This window comes from Lepisosteus oculatus, chromosome 12 (assembly GCF_040954835.1).
Source record: "Lepisosteus oculatus isolate fLepOcu1 chromosome 12, fLepOcu1.hap2, whole genome shotgun sequence".
Taxonomy (NCBI): domain Eukaryota; kingdom Metazoa; phylum Chordata; class Actinopteri; order Semionotiformes; family Lepisosteidae; genus Lepisosteus; species Lepisosteus oculatus.
Genome location: NC_090707.1, coordinates 18760444 through 18778314, shown reverse-complemented (window position 1 = coordinate 18778314; position 17871 = coordinate 18760444). Strand labels below are relative to the sequence as shown.

The 17871-nt window shown below is 33.8% G+C and overlaps 2 protein-coding genes across 3 annotated transcripts in view; one reads left to right on the top strand and one right to left on the bottom strand.

Moving 5' to 3' along the window:
• Positions 1–14990, top strand: part of itga4 (integrin alpha 4) — a 38098-nt gene extending 23108 nt beyond the window's left edge. The window contains exons 16-28 of the mRNA XM_015358987.2: positions 1010–1162; positions 1486–1562; positions 4492–4642; positions 4973–5071; positions 5839–5915; positions 7475–7564; positions 9238–9319; positions 10654–10761; positions 11054–11182; positions 11424–11549; positions 12178–12273; positions 13189–13308; positions 14898–14990. Of these exons, the coding sequence (XP_015214473.2) occupies positions 1010–1162; positions 1486–1562; positions 4492–4642; positions 4973–5071; positions 5839–5915; positions 7475–7564; positions 9238–9319; positions 10654–10761; positions 11054–11182; positions 11424–11549; positions 12178–12273; positions 13189–13308; positions 14898–14990 (1401 nt within the window). The remainder of the gene's footprint in view (positions 1–1009; positions 1163–1485; positions 1563–4491; positions 4643–4972; positions 5072–5838; positions 5916–7474; positions 7565–9237; positions 9320–10653; positions 10762–11053; positions 11183–11423; positions 11550–12177; positions 12274–13188; positions 13309–14897) is intronic.
• A 2130-nt stretch (positions 14991–17120) lies between these two features.
• cerkl (ceramide kinase-like) overlaps positions 17121–17871 on the bottom strand; it is a 48567-nt gene continuing 47816 nt past the window's right edge. For both annotated transcript variants that reach the window (XM_015358989.2, XM_015358988.2), the window contains exon 13: positions 17121–17382. In XM_015358989.2, the coding sequence (XP_015214475.1) occupies positions 17301–17382 (82 nt within the window). In that variant the 3' untranslated portion in view covers positions 17121–17300. The remainder of the gene's footprint in view (positions 17383–17871) is intronic.

Below are 17871 nucleotides of genomic sequence, written 5' to 3'. Positions count from 1 at the left end.
TGCGTTATTCTGTGTATGATCATCTTCTAGTAATTAACAACAATAAGAAGAACAACACTAACCAGATAAGTCCATTAAAAACAAATTCACATCTGTAATGACGACTTGGCTAACACGCATGCATCACATTACACCAATGTGAACAGTGAAAAAATACAGAAAAAGACAGGAAAACAAATCTAATATAAATAGCATAACAAGACATAATATGGTACATGACAAGTGCATGCATCTGGCAGAAAAGATTTAATCATACGACTGAAAATGCCAGATATAAATCATGCCAATGCTCAGATACAAAGGTGGATAGTTTCAGCTTACTCGGCAGATAATTTCAGTCCAGCCTCAAATTGTAATGACTTGTACTTAGTCAGTTTCTCTTGGGAGGCTCAAATTGATCAAAGTACTACACCTTAAATTCTAGGATGACACAGAGAACCACTAAAATTATGAAGATTTGAAGGCTTTTTTCTCTGATCTGTTAGTTAACTTGAGCCAATGAAGCATTCGTCTAGTGTGAGGAGAGAATGGATCAGTCAAAGACTAGAGATCAAAGTGAATGTGATAGGAGACTCTAGAAATTTAGAAAGTGGTACCAGACGTTCATTAAACAAGATCAACTACAGAAACCATTTTGTAAACACCACTATAGTTGTTAAATGTGTAAAACAGGATTTATTAATATGAGATTTGGATGTCAAAGCACTGTGCAGGCAGATATTTGTACAGTATATGCAAAGTTCTTGGTTGTGTTTTTAGAATGTTCTTTACAAATATTTACATTAAGACTGGAGTGATTTTTTTACGTCTAAGCTTTCCCTGGGGCTAAAAGCAAGACATTGGAAGGCCTAGAAAATGTAATCTATCTACCGTTTGATACATACAGTACTAACAGTCTATGTCAGACACATTTGAATTTGTCACCATAAATGCAGTGGACATGTGAAACCATAGTGTAAGAATTCTGCTTACAGAATTTTCAATGATAATTTCTTTGTTTTTGTTATAGAAAGAAGTCAGAGATATTTTTACCCCAATTCAGTTTGAGGCAACCTACCAGCTGGGAGAACATAAGGTGAATAAAAGAGACTCCAGCCATCTCCAAGATCTCAAACCCATCCTTCAACAGAGGGAGGGAGACAACAATATTGTCAGTAATAAGGTCTGTGATCAATCTTACAGTTTTGCTTAGGCCTAATGTCAGTGATTAAAATCTGTCATAATATGTTTACTCAGGCATGCCTGCTTCACTGTATTTAAGAAATGATTGTTTTATTTCCTGCCAGAATGTGGTTTTAAGATAGGTTTTAGATTAATCTCCTGATGTCTTTTATTGCAACACTACAGAGGGAAAACAAAAAACTCTTTCATATTTAGTTAAGGACCACTTGTAGGCTAAGAGTTAATTCAGATATTAAGTGCATATAAAATATGTAGTATGAACACTCTATTCATTGCTCTTGTTTCTTTTTGATTTATGTACAGACCATGTTTGCACGATACTGTGTCTGGCCAAACTGTTCCACAAATCTGCGGGTTTCAGCAGGGCTTGTCTTACCACAGTAAGTGACTGTTTTAATGTTATTGTACTTAACTTTTCAGTTCTTTTCAAATGTTACATTTTGATCTAATTACTATACGTGATGTATATTAATATCAGAACAAAAGAACAATGTTATGCATCAACCATGATCCTTTATGCTTAGGTCAGTCTTATTGATTCCTTAAATTTGGAATAAAATTTTTTGCATGTTATGAATCCACAGATAAGATAAACTGAAACGTCATTATATTTTTTAAGATAAAAGGCTGATGTCTTTGAAGTATAGACAGTAACTCTGTATGCCTTACATACAGAAAATGAATAATCAAACCAAGCTTGTCTTCAAAGGGAAGATCAGATAACTAGACTGCACTGACACATACTTTGTAGTTTGTACGTTGTTTAAAGGTTTCACTTTACTGTAGGTCTTTTTGCATTATTTTGTCTCCATAAATGTCAAAATCCGTTGTTATTATAGATAGGGTTGGATATTTCTGACTTAAGCAAAGTCATTTTATTTTTTATCTGAGTATCACGTTGAGTATCATCGTCAGATCGAATGAAACAGTTGATTTTTTTGGCCATTATTTAAAAAGCTGAATGCTTTGGTAGATTAGTTTAGAGGACCGATTAAAGACGAATATATTTTACTTTCTGTTATTTTGCACTGTAACTAGTATAATGTAATTAGGCCTTTGTAACGGGAGCTGGTCCAGGCTCCCGTGAAACGTAGTTCTGGACCCTATGCAGATGGTATAATCTGGAAGTGAGCGGAGTAGGAATGGAGACGAGTAGGGCAAGTTGACAAACAGGGGGGCATGACGACAGTGAACTGGTGCTCGGGGGGCGTAGCCGTGGCAAACAAGTCCAAGGGAGTCCAGGGGGAAATCCGGGGGGAAGTCCAGGGTCCAAATCCGGGTGATCCAAATGAGACAAACAAGACGAGGTTAAAACCCAGAACGGGATCTGGTGCAGGGACAGGGAATAAAAATGGGATGACGAGGCCAGTCGCTCTGAGGCCCGGATTCAGCTGGGTCAAGACGCCGATAGGAGGCCTGTGCCCTCAAGCCACAAATGTGGGTGGGCCTCCAGGCGTCCGTTTTCCAGTGCAGAACCGGGAGTAACAAGAGCGCCCGGCTAAAATAAGGAGGGGCAGGATTGGAGGCAGGTGCACATAATCAACTAAAATGTGAAAGAGCCGGAGCACCCTTAAGAGGAGGGATTACGATCATGACAGCCTTCATACTGATGAAATCAAAGTGTTCTGCGGCATTCTCTGTATTTATCACCAAATTATGAAGGAAATAAAAAGTTCAATTCAGTGAACAGCGCTCAGATATAACTTCAACAAAAAACCCCACAAAGCATTTACAGAACTTCCTTTAGTATCTGCTGGGCTTCTTCAAGTTTCCATTAGTTTAGAATGTGTGAAACTACAGTACCACAGAAAGCTAGCAGTAATACCTAGCATCTGTCTGTAATTCATTTATTATATTAATAGTTTTCCTGTCTGCATTACCTTTAAGTCATTCTCTACAATGCCTATAGATTATAATATACACCCTTTCCAGATTAACATTTATGACCAAACAGCCTGAAATCAAGACACATTAAACCAGAATGTATTTTACCTTTATGTAGTCAGTGTAATACTCAACCTCCAAGTAAAAAAAAATCAAACATTCTGAAAAGTAAATGAATACCTAGAAAAATGTGTTGGATAAGTGTACACATCCCTAAGTTAGTCCTTTATGGAATCACCTTTTGCTTAATGGGCTTGATTTCAAGCTGTTAGGCTACAAAATGGAAATGGTATGTAGAATATATATGGATGATGTGTCACAGTGTGAAGATTGCTCTGAAATATAACATATTTTCCATAAAGAAAATTTTAACTGAAATAAAATTTGTTGCAGCAACTTTGCAAGTTTTTAATTTCAGTTAAGCCAGTTCATTAGCAGCATTAAGTTACTTTACTTTTTCACCATCGTATCCATTTGCATTAAACTTTTAAAGATATAATGCAAGTTTTTTCTTCATGTTCTGATTTCCTGGTGGGAAAAAAAAAATTAACAACCAACTGTGTTCCCCTGATCTGCAAACAATATTTTCTATAATGAATGAGCACAAGTGTGAAATACCTCCCACCAACAGAGAAAAAAAGCACGGCATGCATGCTGAAATGAAAGGAGCTAATACAGTAGCCAGTTTTTCCACCATTTCATTTTAAATGTGTGTGAGTTTATTTTTCTACCATTCATAGATTTTTTTTTATTTTTTTTGTTTTTATGTTGGCCACTGTTGTTCAAAAATAAAATCTGCCTATTTATAAGAAAGAAGTGTCATTGGTGGAGTCTTGTCACACACCCAGATGCGCACCTGGTGCTCTGCTCTCACAGACGCTCCAAGCTGCTGAGCTGCTCATCAGCAGCACCATGGAAACATCACCATCAGCCAGAAAGAAGCAAAGGCGTTGGAGTATGAAGTGATAGAAAAATGTGACCAAAATCTAAACAAAACAAAAAAATAATTTGCACTAGAATAGATAAAGTGGCAAGGAAGACTTTCCTCAGTGCAATTCAAATCCTGAAATCTGAAATCTTTTTTCAGCTACAGGAACATTTTTATTGTAGTTTGTTTTTGTTCACCATTACCTTGAAAACCCCTATATGCCATCTTTTTTTCACCTTCTGCCGCTTGTCGATGAGCCAGCTTCCTTCCCAAAGGTGTTCCGTGACTAATGTTTTGGATAAAAGCCAGAATTTTATATACAGTACATGTCAGTTTTCAAAGTAGGACATCCTGTGATGTTATCAGATATAGCATAGGAAGTATTTGTTGATAAATAAAGCAAACAATGCCGTTTTGGTTTTTAAAATATATATATGAGATGTTATACAAATTGCTGTGTATTGTGACACCAATATACCTGTTTGTATCTCTTCCAGGTCCCATAAAGGCAAGTCGTATTTTGCATTAGGGAATGGGAAGACTATAATGTTGAACGTGAGTCTGTTTAATGCAGGAGATGATGCCTTCCAAGCTGCCCTCCATATAAGATTCCCGAATATGCTGTATTTTATTAAAGTCTTAGATTCGGTAAGATCCACAATGCGCTTGCATCTTGACACAGTTAAGTGTATAATTGATGAAGATACTGTATAGACAGTATCAGCTTTTACACATGGCCGATTTGCACACTTTGTTCTCAGTCTGTGCTTGATGATTTTATAATTATGTATAGTATATTGTTCCCTGATTATACATGTATAAGGATTTTATTTTGAAGTTCTTAACATTTGTGAGTTACTGAGATTGGTTTTTGAATTCTTACCCTTTATGAGTTACACTAAGGTTTTACATGCCTTTCATATCATAAAGCATATCCATAAAGATAATGAATGTGGATAAATATGCATTTGATTTCAGGAAGAGAAGCATATCAGCTGTGAAATCACTGAACAAGAACAGCCAACAGTTGGACTGGACTGCAGTGTGGGGAATCTGTACATTAACTCTCTTACAAGGGTACAGTAGATGTTTTCAATGATAGATTATGGAGTGCATTACTAAAATCAAATGGTTATACAAACATACAGTATCAGTTGTCAAAACATATGTTCCCTTATGTTGTGTCTGTGATGATAATCTTGGGAACCAGTACATGCTTTAAAAGTTTTTGCACAGTAGCCATAATATTTTATATTTAATGATGGACGGCATGGGATTACATTCAATAGTATGAATGAGTTAGGAATATTTTTTTCCTAGTGGTTTAGAAGAGGTTTTGATTAACACTGTGTTGTTCACAGCCCAAAACTGGTGATTCCACACAAACCTACTGTACAGTACATTGCCCTACTTTGAATGCTGCATTCAGCATGTGTCATAACACATCAGTAAAAGTGCAGTACAAGAGGAATGCTTTTTTCTTGGTTGGGAGAGGTTGTACTCAGAAGCCTAATTTATGAGAGTGGCAAATGTTTTGGAGTATACAGTTATTATACAGTGACCTAATACTTTCTTAATTGCAGTGTGGGAAATATGTGGGAGTTTGAGTTTTGCTTTACACCAGAATTCGTGCCAGAGCCTTATCACTTATTCCCCTTTAAATACTTTAACCGCAGTGTGGGATCATTGTAGGCAGTTTGAACAGAGTGGGAAAACCTATACCAGCACAAGAAAAAAATTGTATTATCACTTTTGTTTCCTTATGATGAACATAATGTTCGAATTTCAGTTTTTAAAGTGCCATTCCAACAGAAAATACATTGATGATTGCAAATCCATTTCAGGTCAATGTCAGTTTCTTATTGGATGTGAACAGAAACAGTAGTGCAGGGGACCTCACCATCACAGTTAATGCAACCAGGTAAATCCTCTTCTTTTTGATTAAGGGGGGAAAAAGCAACGGTGGAGCCTGGACTGCAAACTAGAGGGCAGTGGAGGGCAAATTCTGCTTGTGTACCCTTGAGCAAGATACTTCACTCAGATTGCTCCAGTATTTGCCCTGCTGTAGAAATGGGTCTCTGGGTCATCATTGTATGAATTCCTCAGTTTCTTTTTACTTGGTAAAATAAAGGAATGAAACAGGAAAAAAGAAGATCCGTAGATGTTTTAAAGCTAGGAAAAATGAGAATGCATAGTTCTAAAACAACACATTTATCACACAATCTCTAAAGTTATTGAAGCACAAGATATGGAGCTACTGTAACTGCTTAAATAATGAGAGGTGTTGTTTTTATAGACAGTTTTTTTTTATAGATGGCGTCTTGGTACTGCATGCACAGCTCTATAAAATGCTATTTAAACAATCCACTAGGCAAATGTAGACATGTAATTACTTACCTGAAAGATAAATGCGCTGTGTTTTAGTCAGAGTTAAGGGAACTGATAAACAAAAAATTTAATGAGTCAAGTCATTAGCTATCTGACCTTGAGATGCCTTTTAGGTTAGTGGCATTTTTTTTAATGGTCTCAAGAGCAGATGATGTGAATAGCCCTGCACACTTTGATTCTGGGGTCAGTCACTTAAAGGCATGGTTACATTTACTGTACCATACATTCCGTAACACTGTAACAGTTAGGTTTAAAGAGGAACTAATTTAACATTTAGACATCCTCACTCTAATTAAAGAGCCACCGAACTTTCTACAGTGACACATTTTGTCAAATTAAAAAAATAATGCATACACGTTTTGACAAATTAACATTGTTCTCCAAACCTGAATGCACAAACTGAAGACTTACAAGTTTCATCCTTGCCCAGCTGCTCAGTTTGAAGGAACAGCCTGATCTAGGCAGGAAGGAACCTTACAGAGACAGGTGTATTTATTGCAAAATCATGTGAACCACATAAACAAAAGCCACTCCAGTAGTTGTGTGGCTTGTTAAGGTATTTTTTTACATTTTCTAATTTTGTTTTGCCAAACAGCAAAAAGGTTTGAATACTTTATGCAAATATGAGTTTTACATTTTCTTTCACCTTAACTGTTTACTGTTTTGTTTTTTTATTTGAATGTATGAAGTAGATTGTGTATTTAACAAAACTTCAGTGCAACTTTAAAGAGTCATGACTGAAGGCTTTAAAGAAACAGTGTGATAACTGTGTACTTTTTACAAGGCATTGTATACATATTCTCATTTTATGTGAGATATAACACATAAAATGTGTCTCACATCATATCTCACATATCTCACATTTTATGTGAGATATAACATAAAGATAGATATATGCTTTAAAAGGGAAGATTCTCCATAATGACACACTTTCCATCTGAAAAATCATTTTTGCAGTGCAGGCTAAATATTTGATAGTTGAAAAATTATTAGTATTTCTAATAAATGATAATGTCCCTTAGTTTGGCTTGATCTTTTTGCACCAAAACCAGTTTCTGCTTATAAAAAATTGTGAAATGTTTTCTTTTGCAGTGACAATGCAGAAGATACAAACCTTCAACATGACAACTTTGCGAGTCTAGTCTTACCATTGAGATATGGAGTTGACTTAAATGTCCATGGGTAAGCTTATTCTTTTAGAAGCATTTTGAATGTTCTCACCTCTCTTTTTAACAGTGGTTTCTGGTGAACCACATCTCATGCCTATTTTGAAGCTGGGGTTATGTATCTTAGCAGCCTCACTGGAAAGGCGTTATATTGGCAAAGCCATTGTGTGTAAAAAACAACTGAACAAATGCCTAATTCTGTGAAACATTTTAGTATACATCATGCCCAGTGAAAATAGTTGTTCAGCTTTCAGAGGTTACAATGATATTCTTCTGTATGTTGCAAACACATAAGAAATGAGCCAATTATAAAGATCTAGCAGTTTTATTTGTCTTTGAAATACTGTTTTTGCTATCTGTTGTTTTTTAAAGCTTTCTGTTTACTGCAGCACAATTGCAGGTGAAAATGTATAACTCTCGATCATGGATCTTTTCAGCTGATTAAGATGGGGTGGGAAAAAAAGCTTATAGTACCAGAAAACCCTGGAGCAAGTGTATTAATCATTAGCAAAAGATAAAAGCAAATAATTGAATGCAATACATTCAGGCCAGCAATGATCTAAGCTGGATTCTGTGCAATTCTGAGGACAATGTTGAGGAGAATATCCTTGAATTTGCATGGTGGTGGTCATTAATAGCCGTTTCAAAAGAAAAAGTTCCACAATACACAAAATATTTGTGCCTCACTGGGAAAATACACATACTGAAAATAACTGCTTAGTCAACGTGCAACCTTGCAGTCTGTTGAAAATTGATCGCCTCTCCTCCCCTCGTGATAACGATCACCAGGACCTTGGGTCCCATCAGTGAATGCAGCCGATCTGAGCCATCCTTTTCCACGGGTGTATAATATTTCTGAAGTTCCCTAATGAAATTCCTGGGTGGGAGGTGGGGGCAGCAGAACAGAAAAAGATCAGCTGATGGTCAAGGTGAGGTGAAATGGCAACTGGGTATATCAAACTGCAGTGAAAGCAAGAGTGTTACAATCTCCTGTTATGTATGCTGTGCAAACAACATTAGAACAACATTACTAAGAAATGAAAACCATTTTGTTTTAATGTCACTCTTAATCCTGATAAATCTGTATTAGCCATTTAGCTTTATATCTGCAAACAATATTAATGACAAGGAGCACGTGACAGTGGGGCGAATAGATTGGCAACTGCAACACTTCGTATCAGTTGCTGGTGTAGTTCTTGAGGCTTCTGTTTAATGTGAAACAAAGATTGCTAAATGACAAGGTTGATTTCTTCTTCCATAAACTAAAACCATGTTGATAACAAAGTTTTAAATGTAGAGGACACTGTTGGTGGTTTTGAGTAAATGGTGATGCTTGTAACATACTGTACATGTATTGTAAAGTCTTCTTCATGGTATTTTATTTACAATATATACCGTATTATTGTTTAGTCAGTGACTATTAATGGAATGAATATGCAGTAAATACTATTAAAGTACATCTCTTAAATTTGGAAGAGTGCTGAAAAACACATGGAAGCTGCATGATACCTAGTGTATGTTAAGAAATTATTTTGTACACAAGCACAACAGTCATTTTTGTTGGTTTTAGAAATAGAATATTTAACCTACTCTTCATTGGAGAGTTGAGTTGAACAAATGCACTGGAAAAAAAATGAACCATGGGTTATGTAAGTAGTATTTATTCTCATGTGTCTCCTACAAATGCAGGTTTGTTTCACCATCCTTATTTGTGTTCGGAGAGGAGAAGGAGGGTCCTTGCTATTCTGAGAAGTTTAATTACACGTTCAGTGTAAGTAGCTTGGAAACAATTTAAACTTGATTAGGAATGGAATACAACCCCTGGCTCTTTGCAGCATGTTTAAAAGTTTGTTTAGAGTAGGTTTTTGATTGTTAAAGATGTGGGGCTTCCCAGACTCCAGTGACTTCTGGTGTTTCATTCCAGCTGAGCCTTCATTTACTTAATTGAACTCTTAACTGAATGAACAATTTACTTAATTAGACCTTTTTGTAATTATTTTCATCTCCTATGAAGTTGCAGATTTCAAGTTGCTTACAAAATGTTACAGTTAACATGAAAGCTGAAAACAATTAAAAAGGTCTAATTAAGACAATTATTAGTTCAATTAAGGGTTGAATTAGGTAATTGAGAGCTCAGCTGGAAAACTACAAGATAGCTAACTTTCTAGAAGATCATGTTAGAAATATAGAGAGTGTGAGGAAATGATTTTATTTCTAACAAACAAAATGTTTATTCTCTCCTTTTCTATTTTTTGTAAGAAAGTGAGGAAATCTATAACTGGAGGAAATTGTGGGCAGTAAATTGATTAGATGATTTTAAATACAGTGCCTTGCATAATTATTCAGATCCTTCTTATTGTGTTCTATTTTGTGAAATTACAAAATGTTACATACACATTTCTTTAACTTAATATTTTATTCAAAACCTGAAAACTCAAACTGAAGACTTATCAGCATAATTTAATTTATGGTCATAATACATAATGAATTTTGATTTGTCTGAGCACAAAATATTTTCCCCATTTTTGCAATATCACTTATGTGCTTTACTTCAAACACCATGTGTGCTGATTTGAGGTTTTTGAGTTTTTTTCAAGTTCCGTTAGTGGAGTGACTAGTACTGTATATTATTGACACATCAGCATTTTCTTGACTCTTCCATGTGTTATATTATTGATTTCTTTTTTATTTTTGCTTTGAATAGGTGTAGTAGATTGTGAATGGAACAAATATCAATTGCTACTTCAAAGTCTCATAACTACAAGATTAAAAGCAAAAAAATGTGCAAAGTTCTAAATAATTTTGCCAGGCATAAAATATAACAAAAATTATACTATATCCTTCCAAACAAGTGTATGTTTCTGTTGTTTTTTTATTTCTAATATTTTTATTATCTCAAATGTGGTATTTTTGTGCTTTTCTGAGACGTTACAACTGTAAATTGTTTTTAAAGGAAATTACCATATAGAGTGTACATACTCCTTTTGTTAAAAATAATTTGAAAGGAACTGAAGTATTTTAGTTCTAGTACAAAGCAAATGACAGATTTAATCGATCTCCATTCAATATCATCACTTCATTTTTACCATTCTGTTTTAATTCTAGGTAATTAATGTTGGTCTGAGCAAATCTCCAGATACTAAGTTTAAAATCAGTTTACCTAATTCCTTGGCACCTCATCCATACCAATTGTTCAACGCTTTGGATATCAGGGTAGGTAAATAAATGTTAATTATGTTGGATAACACCGTAATGTACTAAATAGATACCTGTTTTTTAATATAAGCCATGAAGCTGGAAATATTCAAAATTGTTAGATATGTATTATACATGCGATGTACTGTAGATTTAGATCTATTCATTCATCATAACAGGAACAATCCATTAATATAGGACTAATTTAGGACTATCTGGAATGAACAGATGAGCCAAATTGAGAGTTACTGTAACTAATCAGGTTTTGCATTTTACATAACATTTTATAGATCTATTTTTTCTTTTCAAGAGCTCCCTTGGACAGTGTCATCTCCTAAATGTTATTAACAAGACAGACGACGACAAGTGTGATTTACCGAAGGCAACCTTTTTAGAGGATGTGGTGTTCTTCTTTTCGAAAACAGGAAAAAGATTTATGGTAAACTAACATGTTCTGCAGCTTTGCACAAAATCTTTCAACAAGCAGTAATTCTTAATCACAAGTGCCTAACTGTCATGACATTGTTACAAAACACATTAATAGAGGTTGTGTATTTGATAAGAAATTCACTTTTTCTCAACACAAGATATATATATATACAGTATATTTCCTTTCACTTGTTGGTTTTAGACATAAAAGAAAACTCTGTTTAATGTGTGTTTTGTTTTTTCTTTACCAGTACTGTATGGAAGAAGATGATTTATGTTTAAATATTATTTGTGAGTTTGGAGAAATGGACATTGGAAAGGAGGCTATTGTTTACCTGGAAGTGGAGCTTAATCCTTCTGTTTTAGAACTTTCTCCGGTGAGAACATGATCTACATAATCCTATTATTTTCTTGATTGATAGATAGATACTTTATTGATCCCCTGAGGGAAATTGCAGTGCAACAGCAGCTTAACACAGACAACACAGCCACAGTGTAAAGAATGATACAATAAGAATAATACCAATACATACAATACAATCAGTACAGTGTGAAGTGCACTAAGAAGAGTTACTCACAGTCCAGAACACACAAAGAACACACCAGAACAGAACAGTACACAAAAAAGTCGTATTGCACAATATGAATATAAATATAAATGTATTGCACATTTTGATATGTAGTCTTACATTATACCTCATTTTCTGTTTTGTATTATTCAAGTTTTAATCAAAGCATTTGTGTACTTGAATGCTTAATTACAGTTATATGGTATCTTTTAGTATTTCTATTATTTTGTTTTTCAGTAGTTCATGTAGATGCAGTACATGAAATGGCTAGTTATACAGTGTATTAGGTGGGCTGACCCATTAGGGACCATCTCACACTTTCACATCTGTGAGCCAAAAGCATTAAGGGTCACAATGTCTACATAGATTTGTTTCTAAATTGATCTCAAATGTTCTTTCTCATTTTGTTTTTCAACATCGTTTCATTTTTAATTAGGGAAGGGCGCCCGTAATGCGGATTCAAACAACAGCTACAGCTTTTCCTAAAAATGATCCTTATATCATTAAATTACAGGACAACCCTTTTACAACTGTAAGTATTCATAAATAAATGGTATTCCTATGCTTCCGTTCACTCAAAAGCCTAAAATGAACAATAACCATTCTTGAGGCTCTATGAACACTGACTTTCTTTTTCATTCTTTAACCTTTAGTGTTCTCATTTAAGCCAATCCCACTACCACCACCACTACCGGCAACAACGATGGTAATTGTTGTTTCTGGAAAAAAAAAATATCCCAAAGAATTTCTATTACAAACTTATAATTGTAATACACAACCGACCTCCATGGATCACTGAGAGCTGAGAGAGCCCATTCTCTAATCTAATCCCATTCGACCCTTGGCAGCACTTGGGGAATCCTGGTTACAATAAACTTGAACCTCTGATCATGGAGCTAAGCCTCAACAAAGATGTTTACATATACACATACAAGGGGATCTTCCACCACTGAAGCTCAGCACCCATCTAGCACATGAGGCAGCAATAATGAGCCCACGAAACCCCATTGCATAGCAGATTGTGCAAGTTCAGAGTAGAATTTAGTGTGGACACTAAGCTTAACACCCCTACTGTTACAATCGGTGAATTGTGATCCTTAATTACCTAGTATTCGAAGCTTTGGAAGTCAAAAGAAGGCATCTCCAAGAGCACAGTGTCCCCATAAATGTACTGGGGCATTACTTTGGCAGTTGTGTTCTATATAGAAGAATGGTCACTAACACCACTGTAGAAACCTGTTTTTTTATGCAGTGTATTTGAATACCTGACATTTTTTAGCTTAGATAAGATTTGACAAGGTCGGGGCACCAGACAGTAATGCTCTTCTCATGATAGATACAGCTTTACCAATCTTTTGTCTGTCTACTTGGTGAATTAAGAAACTAGATATTATCAGTATGGCTTAAATCAATGTCCAACTTGAGGTTTTTAATGTATTTATTACAGATTGTGTTGGAAGCACACCATGACTACAAGCCAAGACATGGTGTAGGACTGTTCATTATTTCAGGAAGCCTTCTTATTGGGCTAGTGATACTTGGACTGCTAACATACATTCTTTGGAAAGTAAGTGTGAAATTATTTATTACACTCATTTATTCATAATCATCTGCTACATATACTGTAGCATTTAGAATGCATTTTTATTTATTTTTGGTGCATCTCCTGTAAATGTCAAATAAGAAATATTTAATATACTATATTTCAGTGTAGGTAGTTGTTTACCTTTACCCAAACTTAAAATAGAAAGTTTCAATTGCAAATCCAATATTTCCCCAAATCAGTTGTTGAAATGTCATTATTTCTAGCATATTAATGAGTTTAGATTTTAATCCTATCGTACATTGTAATAAGTAAAAATAACAGTAAAATAAAATATAGCATTTTTTTTGTAGTGTTACAAGACTACCATTACATTTTAGTAAAACCCATTTCAGGTTTTGTGAGCTACAAATTATCCACATGAAGCACTCAACAATATTTCTTAACTTTTAACTCCCTGCAGATCTCTTGTATGCAGATTTACTCAATATAATGTTATAGTCTTGAACTAGTCTTCTGACTTACAGTATTGCTTAATGTTATCTTGTTACATTGTTGAATACAGTACATGGCTACTGGCTAAGCATCCAATTTGAAATCCTATTAAAGTTTTACACATTAATATTTTAATTCATATAGACCTTTTTGCAAAATCATGAACATAGTAACTTACACTTGTGGTACTAGTTAATGGCTGTGAAACTGGATGCTGAATACAGCAAAGTTACAAAAACTACTGATAACACAGAGAGGCATTGAATAAACAAGCACAAAATAAAAGTAGATGGAGTAACTGTGAGTGCCAAAAATAAAATGACAATGGGGACCAAGAATTTAGCTAAAGGGACCCCAAGAAAGAAAAATCTTCAAAGGAGAAGGCATTCTGTAAGATGGCACCACAAGACCAGAAAAGTACAATATAAGCACAAGTAGGATCAAGACAGCCAGCAGTTTTTAAGTGAATGCTGACAATGATGATACTTTAGTTCTGTACAGTATGTGTAGATGAATACATATTTTTGACACCAGGTTGCCATTGTCTATAAAACTCTTACCTGTCTTCTTGAATTCTGTGGATTTGGTACAGCTCACAACTAAGAAAGCAGAGTAGGTTAAAAAGCACTGTTGCTAAATAAAACGTATAAAAGATGGCTTAGTTTTAAGCCTGAAAGTTCTAAAAGTATTTGCCATCCTGGTGACAAATTTCAAACATTTCTATGTAAATTAGAAAAAATGCCTAAAGCTACTGAGTATAGTAGAAGCTGTAAAGTTATGACACTCTAGAGGTGCCAAAATTGATTTTTATAATTTAAACAAGTCACATTTTAATATGAAGATAAAAACCCTTTAAAATTATACATTGCATTTTTATGGAAAACATTTTTATAGATCTATTCCTTAATTTATATGAATGGTTTTAATGATGTACAATACTACTTTATCAACTTTATCTATTAAAGCAATACATTTTATTAGGTCACAAAGTACCTAAGGCTTAGTTGTAATGTTTCATGCTGAAAGAAATAATTTTTATGTATTTTTATGTTTATGGAGATTCACATTAAAACATTCATCTTAAGCTTTGACCGGTAAAGTTAAATATTTTTTCATAGGTGGGTTTCTTTAAGAGAAAATTTACAACAGAGAAAGAACAGCAACGTCGAGAAAGCTGGGACTACGTAGACAAGATTAAAGATGATTATTGACACAACGAGATTTTTAAATGGTAGCGAACACCTGGATAGGAAGAAGCAAATCAAGCTACAATGAAGAAAATAAGCAAAAACCTTCACATCAACAAAAAAGGAGAACAAATAAATTTGCTGCCATAGGATCTTTTTTTTAATAGGACTAGGATTTCAAGCAAACCCATTTATCTTCAAATTCCAGGAATACAGTATGTTCACTGTCGAATAAACCATCATATTCCACAAAAATAAACGACATAATAATATGGTGAGACCAACAAAGACAAGGAAAAATAATTATACATAGCTTGTGAAATCAAATTTATGTTTTTGTCAGCAGGACAAATTAAATGCACTTTAGCTCTTATATACGTTAGAATATATTCACTATACATCATCAAAAGATCATACAATTATACTATACCTCATGAGATGAAAATCTAAAATGGAATATGTGAAAATAACATTTCAGTTTAATAAGTGGTAATAAATTTAATTGTGCCTGCTGTATAAAAATGCACTGCTGTTGAACCTGTTTATAAAAGTGTTTCCTACACATATTTTATATTTATATATATATATTTGATGATAGATAAGTCAGGTTTTTTAAAAGATTGACCCTTTCATTTCTTCTTGATAATTTCTTTAAATTGAACTGTAAGGTTTTAAATCTGAAAAAATGGTGCCTTTTAGTCTTGCAGATGCATTGTAGGAAAAAATAAAGAGGTACTCACTCAATTGAAATGATCAAATTAGTTATGAAAAACATGCAATTACAAAATAATGTTCACTTTTAAACTTTGATCATTTAATTAAAAAAAAATTACAGTAATTGCTTTAAGAGATTAAAGCCATTGTCCTCATATACATAATTATTAAAGGTAAGATAGCCACAATTAATTACATTTCAAACTTATTTTCAGGAATTAAAAATTCAGCATTAAACTCTATTACTTAGACAATTGTTTGTTTATGTAGTTATACAAGGTTAATCCAGAAGACACTAACAGATTGATAGACTCGATGTGCATGCACAATAATGGCAAACTATATGAACTGGATTAAAAACATAACAGATATTTGTTCCAGTCTGTTCAAAAAGTGGCAAGTGTTTTGCAATGCAAAGTTTTATCAAGATAAATATCACACACATGACAGTCTCTCGTTTAATAACATTTAAAAAGAAATCTAAGTTCCCAGAAATGCTCCAGTAAATGAAGGTAAAGAACATTTTCCCTTTTGTATCTTATAAGGATCCTAAAGTATACCATGGTTTAATGGGGTAAAAACAGACAAGTTATAGACCTGGTAAAATATTTAAATTATAGTTTAATCATTAATCGGGGTCAATAGAATTCAATTAGGCAAACAATTATTGTACAGTATACCAAAATCAAATAAAGGTATTTTGTTTTGTAATGTACTGTACAGAACTATTTGACTTGAATAATGTACTATAGTAATCTAGTGTGCACAACTACAGTTGAATTATAGTTTACTACAGGTTCACCATGCCTTAGTACATGTTGCTGAATGCTGCAGAAAAGGAGATAACAGAAAAAATGAACTGTATAACAGCATGAATATTTTAAAAATGTATTTGTTTAGAATCAAAATTATGAAGTGATATCCAAAGTATAGGAATTTGTAAAAGATGAAGTAAAGCATTTTTTGTGCAGTGACCATAATTGACCACAGTTTATCATTACCCTAGTAATGAATTCAACATTAATGTTTTATAATTATCTTTGCTTATATACTGTAGGTTTTGTTTTATGGGATATTATTCTTAAACAAACTCAGGTTACAATGAACAGGCAGTTGGACTAGTGTGAAACTAAATAACAACTTCTCAGTATTTTACAGTTCAGGACATGTTCTACTACAAGTATAGTTAACATTATTGTTTAAAAAAAGTCAGTAACAAAGCTCAGTTTGAGAACAACTTATCCTTAAATGAATTCCTTTATTTGTTTTCTTAATAAAAGCCTTTGACGCTATGAAATGTTTATAAGTATAATGAGTGTAAAACAATCATAGTAAGTATAACAGTTTTTGGTTTATACTTTTCCTTTGGTTTTATTTAAAATTTAAATATTGACATCTGCACTGGAATATTAAAATAAATTACTGTATATTTTTTACAGTTTGTTTTGAATAAATCTCCTTTTATATAAAATGTGTGTATTTTTCGTATCTTTAAATGGCTACTAGAAGTAAAATGCAACTTTACAAGTAGGGAAAAAGAATGCTTGTGCTACATGCAGTACAATGTAGAACGTCTTTCAGCAAAAGTGACAAGTCCTTTATTGCTTTAGACTGCAGCATTTAAATACAGCTGCATTTCACAGTGGATTCATCAACTTCTTCTGTGTTCACCCCAAAGAGTGTGATAAGCTGAGGATGCACTCTGTCAAAAAAAAACAGAAATATCACATATACAGTATACTTTCTGTACAAGAAAGGATGTATTTTGAGGTGTAGTTTGCTCTGTCTTCATAAAGACGTGGCTGACAGTCATCTTATTTTATATTGAAACAGAATTCTTGAGATATGCATTTCAGAATGTCATGTAATTATGCAGAGTTCCATTGTCTGAATTCTATTGTTTATATACAATAGGATACCAGCCAAGTTCTAAGTAATTGGCTAGACACTTATGAACAAAAGCAGTTTAGAAAGTGGAACACATTTCATTTACTAACATTTTCAAGCTAGGGAATTGGCTGAAGATGATGTAAGCTAAATTTTGAACCAATTGCTTTACAACTTCCCAGAATGAAGATTTTTAAAGGTATTTTTTAATGGTTGCCAGGACGCCATCTTGGTTGGCATAGGAGTCAAATTTCACACTTAAATTGTACTGTTCCCTGCCGTGATACTTGCCCAGTTTAGAATT